Source organism: Adiantum capillus-veneris, chromosome 26, assembly GCF_014529385.1.
Source record: "Adiantum capillus-veneris isolate H3 chromosome 26, ASM1452938v2, whole genome shotgun sequence".
Lineage (NCBI taxonomy): Eukaryota > Viridiplantae > Streptophyta > Polypodiopsida > Polypodiales > Pteridaceae > Adiantum > Adiantum capillus-veneris.
This window is the reverse complement of record NC_140956.1, coordinates 59,668,650-59,678,216: the sequence shown is the minus strand read 5'-3', so window position 1 is coordinate 59,678,216 and position 9,567 is coordinate 59,668,650. Positions and strand designations below refer to the sequence as shown.

Below are 9,567 nucleotides of genomic sequence, written 5' to 3'. Positions count from 1 at the left end.
ATTCACATAAAATCCGTCAAATAAGGACCAAAAATTTGAAACATATCCCTTTGAAAAGTGGAAGATGCATTCCGCAATCCAAACCACATCACTGTGCAGGCAAACACACCCCATGCGGTAATAAAAGTTGTTTTTGGCTGATCCTGCAATGCCATTCGGATTTGATTATATCCACTAAATCCATCCAAAAAAGTATACAGCTCATGTCCTGCTACATCATCCAAAATGGAATCCAAAAATGGAAGAGGAAAAGGATCTGGAATAGTAGCTGCATTCGATTTCCGGTAATCCACACAAATTCGGGTTTGCTTATTTTTCTTTGGTACTACCACAATTGGAGAAATCCACTCCGGATTATCAATAGGGGTAATAAAACCCACTTCCAACAGGTGATCAATTTTCATCTTAACTTGCTTTGCCACATTCGGATTCATCCTGTATGAGTGCTGCTTCACTGGCACTGCATCCGGTTTCAAATTGATCGTATGCTGATAAAACTTAGGATCCAATCCCTGCATATCCGCATATTCCCATGCAAAAACATCCTTAAAATCTATCAGTAACTTGATCAAATCATCTCTAAAACTTGCCTCCAGCTGCTTATTAATGTATATGGGCTGCGACTCCACTTGCTCCCCAAGAAAAACCTTCTCTAAATCATCTTCTTTAACCCTTGGAATTTTTCTCATTTGCGTCTCAAACGCTCGTTCTTGCTGAATCACGTCCTCCAATGATTCAGGACTTGGAAGCACCTGTTGTTGCTCCCCTATTCCTGCAGGAGTTCCTGAAACCCCTATCGAATTCCCTTTCGAAATCAGAGAAATATCCGCAAGATATAAAGAAACAAAATCCGGATTAGCTTTGAGAAATTGTTCCTCTTCATCCTCTTCTAATCCTTCTACCATATTAACTGTTTCTGCTATCACCGTCCATGCTGCCTGAACTGGCTATCTGCATGTTCCCAACATCACTCGCACTTTCCTTTTACCCTTTTTCACGGTAAGCATATTTGCTTCCCAATTATGCTTTACCCTCCCTTGTCGTAACCAGGGTCTCCCCAAGATAATGTGATAATCCTGATTATGATCTTCAATATTCAAGACTACTAAGGAAACAGCAAAGGATAAGCCCGCCACATCCAAAACAATGCCCCGAAGTAAACCCACTGGTTGCACTCTTCTTCGATCTGCCATGCGGACTACAAAGGGTGCAAGCTCCCAATCACTGAGACCAAAACGCTCACAAGCTGCTTGGGTGATAATGTTTACTCCCGCTCCACCATCCAATAGTACCTTGTCAATGTATGTTCCATGGTATCGAACTGAAAGCTCCAGAATGCGGGTATCCGTGATCCTATTCACCGGCAATGGGGCTGAATCTGTTACGAGACTAGGCACCCTCCTGTTGTAGTGGTTAACTGCAATTGGGATAGCTGGGCGTAATGGTTAATTATGTGCTGTCTATTTATTTTACTAATTGAGTTGATGATGATTTTGTAGAGTGGAATGCGGGGAGTTGATGAAGAGGCGACGGCAATTATTCTTGGCCATTTATAAAATAGTTGACCATGAGACCACCACTACACGCACTGGAATGGTTTATAACCGTTACCTTTTGACTTTCAAGGGCCACCCTAGAGAGGATGCCAAATGGATGCCTGAAAAGTTTTTTCGCAACTTTCCCAACCTTCTCCACACTTTCCATCACTCACGGTCCAGTTGATTTCTCTATTGAGCAACTGAGGACAGTTGCTATCCCTGGTGGGAGGGATGTTACGAGACTGTGCACCCTCCTGTTGTAGTGGTTAACTGCAATTGGGATAGCTGGGCGTAATGGTTAATTATGTGCTGTCTATTTATTTTACTAATTAAGTTGATGATGATTTTGTAGAGTGGAATGCGGGGAGTTGATGAAGAGGCGACGGAAATTATTCTTGGCCATTTTATAGTTGCACAGTATCTTAGAGTCTCATTTCAATAAGCCACTATGGCTCTGTAAATATTTGTAGTGGGAACTCCCCTTATGGGTCATGCAAGAACTAATGAGCTTCACTCATTTACAAAAGTGAAGTGGTTGTAAAAGAGGGGCCTCAATTTTTGGCACCTCAAACTCAAAAATAATATATTAAATACCAACTCCACAAGAGAGGTGCCGTGGAGTTTGGGGCTAGATTTAGGCCTTTCTCTTCCAGATTCTCTTCTCTACTCTCTGAAGCTATGGTTAATTTGTTGTGTACTCTCTAAATCTAGTCTACATCTCTTACACATCTCTTACATCCCCTTACAAGCTTGTCTATATCAATTCTCTGTTTATTGTGTGTGTGTGTGTCATAGTCTAGGTGAGTGTGTGTGCTTGGAAATTGGAAGAAGAGGTGGACAGTTTGATGGTGATGGCTTGAAAGCTTATGTTGAGTACTTTAAGCGGTCGATCTCCCCCCTCTTCACCCAACAGAATCATCCTCCTCGCTTTCACCTTTTCCAATGGCGACTCCCCTCAGCTCAGTGGTCGTTTGTCGCAACAATGCATTATGGAAATTCGGGACCAATTTCAGCAATGAACCCAGAGGTACTTGAATTGGTGACGTGAGGACCTCTTTCCAGACTGAATTCCAATCCTCGTGTTCTTTAATATCATCCTTATTTCCAAATTTTCCTTCCTTTATTTTCAGGCCCACAATCGATGGTCCTGTTGACTGCACCGGCGGTGCGGATTGTGGCAACCAGGACACAGTTTTTTTTCGCACTTCTTCCTGAGCCGTCCAATCCGGAATCTTCTCATCGGGAGTTGGAACCACATTTTTACCCGATCACGTGATTAATGAAACCACTGGATCAGACTCCTCCAGTCCTTCAATCTGAACCATAGCCACACTAGGTTGTTTCCCTGCAGTGCGTTCTTGCTTTTTCCGATCGTATTCCATAGCTTCAGTACACTCAGATCGCCAGTGTCCATCCCCCAAATAGAAAAGTCATGTCTTGAGGCGATTAGGATCTCGGCCACCTCTTCCGCGACCTCGTCCTCCCCCTTGACCCCGTCCTCCTGCTTGACCTTGCACAGGCGTCTCTAATGTATGAGCATGAGCCATCGCCACAGCAGGCTCTTGTCCCTGCCCTATCTGTGGTTGTTGCCAGGTAGAAGAGTCCCCTCGACTCCGACGACCCTGGCCATTGAAATAACATTCCACTGTATTATGAGTATTGGTCGTGCAAATCGCACACCACTTCTGATTCATTGCGCACTCCTGAGCAGCATGGCCCGAATTCCGACATTGGGTACACCATAGTTCCTTCAGACTTTTAGCCACTGCAGCGGATTCCGACGATCGGGATGAAACACCTTTCTCGTGACGCTGGGATTTTTTCCGTGGTGTCTCTTCCGATTCTTTTCCCGAATCGCTGTTGCCTGAGTCCGAAGAATCTGATACTGCGGATTCCGACTCCGAACTATCACTGCCACTGTCTTGCGACTTGCGATGAGATTTCTTCCTGTCTTTTTTCTTTGACTTCTTTGGAGATTCCGTATCCTCTAAAGACTCTCCTGCTACTACAACCCTAGCGATTACATTATCCAGTGGAGTAGTTACCTTATCCATTGTTGCCATAGCCGTTCTGAGATCCTTGTTGAGCCCCCGCAAAAAATAATCATTCAGCACTTCGGCTGCCGGCCTTTGTGCCTGAGGTACCCTCTGCAAAAGCATCCAAAATTTTGCAGCGTAATCCTCCACTGGCAATGACTTTTGCCGGAGCGTTCGAAGCTTCTCCAAATGTTGAGGGACTGTCTTTTCCGTTCGAAACCTTCGTAGAAACGCTATGGATCCGTCAGCATACGTCTTGAAATGATCATCAGGTATTCGGACAACCATTTCGTAGCTTTCCCTGAGAGTGTAGATTCAAACACTGATTGTTGATGGAGAGGAATCACCACCCCAGGATGATTCAATCCATAAGCTTTATTGAATTGGCGTAAATGTGCATTAGGGTCTTCACTCGAAAGACCTCGAAACCGACTATACTTAATCTGAGGATGAGCCATCACCCCTTGCCCAACTGTTCCTCCTCCTCCCGGAAAAAGCTGACGAGCACTAGGAGGTGGAGACAGTGGCGGAGATACCCCCGGACTGCTTACCGGAGACGGTGGTGGAGCAACCTGTGTGGGTGAGGATGAACGTACAACAGGAGGACATGACTGACTGCGCGGAGTACGTCTGGCGCGCCACAATCGCCTACCACGCACCGGGCTTGGTGATAGAGATACAAATTCCTCAATCTGCGGTGAAGAAAAAACAAATTCATCTGAACTGCCTCTCCTCCGACGTCTTCCTACAATTGGAACCACAGGGTCACGTGGACCCTGCGACCTAGTGCGCATGCATATTCATCGCAGACCGTCCATCACGCATTGTGGTCGCCATATGTAATGGCTATTGCCCGCACAGGAGAAATAGGCATTACGGGAATTATATGAACATCAACATATAGAATGATAGAGAAGGAAGTACACAGTACACAGGCCCAGAACACCTCTTGCTTCATTCATGTGTAATCCAGACACAGAGTTACAACAGTAGATGCCATGAATATCATAGAGATTGGTTAAGTTACATCATAAGACAGGTATGCCCCTCCATATACAACCACTGCTCCAGCGTAGATCGGGAACTATGCACACACTCCTGTCCCATGATATCCTGTGAAGAACTGCCGCTACGACCGCCGCATACCGCATACTCCTGATCCGCAGTGTCCAGACCTCCGCAGGACCGCATGTGTGGCTAATACCATAACAGGGTTCACAGCCGCGGAAGAGGTGGACGAGATCCTAATTGACTCGAGACCTGTTTTTTCTATTTGGGAGATGGGGATTGGTGGTCTGAGTGTTCGGAAGCTTTGGAATATGATCGAAAGAAATAGAAATGTGATGTCAAAAAGCAGTCAAGTGTGGCTATGGTTCAGATTGAGGGATTGGAGGAATTTGACCTGGTGGTTTCACAAATTACCCATTTTGGCAAAAATGTGGTACCAGCAGCCTATGTTAAGCTCCGGGATTGGGCAACTCAAGAGAATGTATGCAAAAAGACTTAACTTGGATGCCACATCCAGTACCACCATTGCAATCATCAGGACCATCGGCGACCTCTTCGGAGAAGAAAGAGGGGAAAGTCATAAATATGGCAAATACCATGGAAGAGGATAATTGGGATTCTGTTTAGAAGGAGTCTCTAGAATCACCATTACAAGTACGAATGGGATCTTTACTAAAACTAGTTCAGAATTTTCACAAATCTTTGCTGAGTCAGAAGTTCAAAGAAATGAACAAGATGGAAGTTGATGTTGCGACAGCTGAGGGAGAGCGGGATGATTCAATCCCATTGCCGGCAACTAGGATTACAGATACACGCATTTCAGAGCTTTCAGTAAGATATCATGGAACGTATATCAACAAAGTCCTATTAGATGGAGTTGCGGGAGTGAATATTATTACTCAAGCGGCTTGTGAGCGCTTTGGTCTTAGTGATTGAGAACGTGATCCCTTTATAGTTCGCATGGCGGATCAGAGAAGAGTACAGCCAGTAGGATTTCTCCGAGGCATTGTGCTGGATGTGGCTGGTTTGTCCTTTTCTGTTTTGTTAGTGGTGTTAAATACTGAGGATTACAGTCAGGGTTATCATATTATTTTGGGAAGACCACGGTTACGCCAAGCCAAGGTAAAGCATAATTGGGAGGCAAACATGCTGACAGTTAAAATGGGTCGCATGAAAGTTCGGATGATGTTGGGGACATGCAGACAACCAGTTCAGGCAACATAGCTTGTGATAGCGAAGACAGTGAATATGGTGGAATGATTAGAAGAGGATGAGGAGAATCAATTCCTGAAGGCTAATCCGGATTTAGTTTCTCTTTATCTTGCAGATGTTTCTAAGATTTTGGAGGGAAAGTCTTTATGGGATCAAGAAATGGCAACGCTAGGGGGGCACGGAAAAGCCTTTCCTATGCCCAAACCATTGGAGGATATTATTAGGCAAGAACGTGAGTTTGAAGCACATATGAGTAAAGTAACAAGGGTGAAGGAGGATGAGTTAGATACGGTCTTTCTAAGAGGTCCAGAGGAGACTAGGCCAATCCATATCAGTAGACGACTTGGGGCAAGTTTCCGCGGGGACCTGATTAATTTGTTGACAGAATTTAAGGATGTTTTCGCATGGGAGTATGCGGATATGAAAGGATGGATCCAAGGTTTTGTCAGCATAAAATCCATTTAAAACTAGATGCAATGCTGGTGAAGCTGCATTCATATAGGATGAATACGAATGTGGCCAAGCAAGTGAAGGTGGAAATTGATCGCTTCTTGTAGGTGAGTTTTATCACCCCTATTGATAACCCAGAATGGATTTCCCCTATTGTGGTGGTACCAAAGAAGAATAAGAAAACTCGAATTTGTGTGGATTGAATGCAGCTACTATTCCAGACCCTTTTCCACTTCCATTTTTGGATTCTATTTTGGATGATGTGGCAGGGCATGAGATGTATTCTTTTCTGGATGGGTTTAGTGGATATAATCAAATTAGGATGGCTGAAGGGGATCGGGCTAAAACAACTTTTATTACAGCATGGGGTGTTTTCGCATGCACAGTAATGTGGTTCGGATTACGGAATCCACCCTCAACTTTTCAAAGGGATATGTTTCAAATTTTTGGTCCTTACTTGAAAGATTTTATGTAAATCTTTCTCGATGACCTCAGTGTCTTTGGAGTGCAATTAGAGCATTTGAAACAATTGCGGCTATGTTTTATGAAATGTAGGGAGGTGAAATTTAGTTTAAATCCTCTGAAATGTGCATTTGTAGTGTGGAGTGGTAGATTATTGGGCCATGTAATTTTTGAGGACGGTATTTCAGTGGATCCGGATAAAATAACAGCAATTATGGAAGCACCTCCGCCAGCAAATCCAAAGCAATGTGTAGTATTTTTGGGTCAAGCTCAGTGGCATGGGAGGCATTTGTGGTTTGTAGCACATTTGGCAATCCCTATTAATCAAGCAACACATGCCAAAGTTTTTGAATGGACCCATGAATGTGATCTGGCCTATAGGAGATTAAAAATTCAGTTGTCCAAAGCTCCTATCATGATTCCTCCAAATTGGGGTCAGGATTTTCATGTTTTTGTGGATGCTTCTAACAGGGCTATTGGAAGTGTGCGGATGCAGGAACAAACTCAAGGGTGGTTTCAACGTGTCTATTATGCCAGCAGAAGATTGTCATCGGTAAAAAAAAAATTATTCAGTGACAGAAAGAGAATGCTTAGGAATGATTTACTCGGTGAAGAAATTTTGTCATTATCTATTGGGACGGCGGTTTTTCTTTCATGTGGATCATTCGGCTCTCTTATATCTGGTGCGCCAACAGAACTTGATAGGAAGATTAGCTAGATGGGTGCTCTTGTTATAGGACTTTGATTTTTAGGTCATACATCATTCCGCACTGTAGCATGCGGTTGCTGATTACCTGTCCTGGCTTGATTCTGGCGAGCCACCGACGGGGGTTGCGGATGAATTTTCGGATGCGACCCTATTTTTGACAGGAGTAGTTGCAGATGAGGTTCCAGTTACGCAATCATCCTGGATGATTCCCAGCATTCCTTGGACTTGATATGAGGAGATGTTTCATTTTCTTGACAGTGGAGAAATGCCTTCATTTTTGTCATGACATCAACGATGTCGGATGGCTATTCGTAGCCAGAATTTTGAGATTGTGATGGGGAAGTTGTATTACCGCACAGAGTCGGATGTTTTGCTAAGATGTGTCCTACCACAAGAGCAAGGATCAGTCCTAGAGGAGGTTCATACAGGCATTGTTGGGGGGCACTATGCAGCCTTGATCATGGCACAAAACGTACTACAATTTGGATTATGGTGGCTGACGTTGTTTCAAGATGCGAGGGATTTTGCACAACATTGTGATGTTTGTCAACGGTTGGGGCAACCTTCTAAGTTATCCAGAATGCCCTTCCAGCCAATATTATCCTTGGAGTCTTTTCAAAAATGGGGATTGGATTTTATTGGACCTTTTAAACCAGTAGCGGCTAGCACTGGCAATCGGTATATTTTGACAGCCATGGATTATGCGACTAAATGGGTGGAAGCAGGGCCTTTGAAATATAATACAGCGGTTTTTGTTGTTGGGTGATTATATAAGGATATTTTTTCTCGATATGGATGTCCCATTGAGTTGATTAGTGATCGGGGTAGCCTGATGGAAAGAATGTTGCAATTCTATTTTGTGTTACACAGGAAGTCTTCTCCATATTTATCCTCAGGCGAATGGGCAGGTAGAATCAACTTATAAGCAATTGGTTCGCATCTTGACAAAGCTACTTAATCTGCATATAACAGATTGGGATGTCAAACTTCCTTCCTCTTTATGGGCCTATCGTACGGCATATAAAGTGGCAATAGGTCTAACTCCTGTCAAATTGGCATTTGGTATGGAGGCAACTACCCTAGCAGAGCATGTGGTGCCAAGCTTGCGGATACTGATTGCGAATAGGCTTCTTTAGATGAAGAGCGATTGTGCAATTTTGCGGTGTTACAAGATCTGCAATCCCGACGGAAGAAATTTCTAGATCGACCTAAAGCGCGTTTGCGAGGCCAGTTGGTTCTTGTATTTAACTCCCGATTGGGGAAGATGCCTGGGAAGCTGAAGTTAAGGTGGTTTGGGCCGATCTGGATCTTTAAGTCATGTGGGCCTACTTCCTTTTATTTGGCTGATTTACAAGAGGATGTGATTACTGTTCTGGTGAATGCTTTTCGACTTCGCCATTATTTTTCACCTACCACTATTAAGTGCCCCTTTGCTATGGTACAAGAGCCGAAAGCCGCCTTAATCATGATTGGAGATTCTTTACCATGCAATCTCAAAAAGCGAGAAAATGGCTATGATGGTTATGACACCATGGCACGCCCTATTTTGAGAACTCTTTGTGAGTGGTTTCATGCATGCAGCAGATTCCTTATACTTTGTTCGCGCTATTTGCAATTCTTTCGCACTGTTATATTTTTGCATTTTGCTCTTCTTCTGTGTGATTTCACCACCATGACGACTTCTTTGCTTCAGTGCATCCCTTTCACACCTGTGCACAGCAGCTACCTCTCAGAAGGGTGGATACATGGTTGTAGGATTTGTGGTTGTGTGTCTTCACCAACCTTGATTGGCAAGGCATTCTTGTCCACTCGCAGCCTACTGCTTTGATTGAACAGTTAGCTCTTGGTGATATGGTGCAAGTGAACAATCAGCAAATTCAGTTAACAGCTGAAAGAATTTCAAGGTGCTGTTTTCTGCCTATCGATGGCGTTGCTCATGCCTCGCATGTTATTCCTGCTGCAGAGGTAGATCTTGAGTTTGGGTTGAAAGTGAAGGGGGAGTACAATTGTCTGGGCTCATTGATGCAGTGATTAGAGATGCGTATTGCTGGTTTTTGGAAGCTATTTGGCTACGAAGACCGAAATGTACACCATCTCTGCTAAAGCTCGTAATGTGTTGCATTTAGCCAACTTTGGGCCCGTGGATTGATAG

General features: G+C 44.0%; 1 protein-coding gene across 1 annotated transcript; it reads left to right on the top strand.

Moving 5' to 3' along the window:
- Positions 1 to 7,716: 7,716 nt before the first annotated feature.
- Positions 7,717 to 8,551, top strand: LOC147423532 (uncharacterized). The gene is made up of 2 exons (XM_086501492.1): positions 7,717 to 8,163; positions 8,312 to 8,551. Exons 1-2 carry the CDS (start codon positions 7,717 to 7,719, stop codon positions 8,549 to 8,551), a joined length of 687 nt encoding a protein of 228 aa, XP_086357618.1.
- Positions 8,552 to 9,567: the final 1,016 nt, after the last annotated feature.

What these genes read in the sequence shown, in the direction of transcription:
- LOC147423532 (XM_086501492.1), top strand. Translation starts at nt 7,717, where the DNA reads ATGGCTATTCGTAGCCAGAATTTTGAGATTGTGATGGGGAAGTTGTAT. An exon ending in CTTTGAAATATAATACAGCG is followed by an intron (nt 8,164 to 8,311) that starts GTTTTTGTTGTT and finishes ATTTATCCTCAG; the next exon opens with GCGAATGGGCAGGTAGAATC.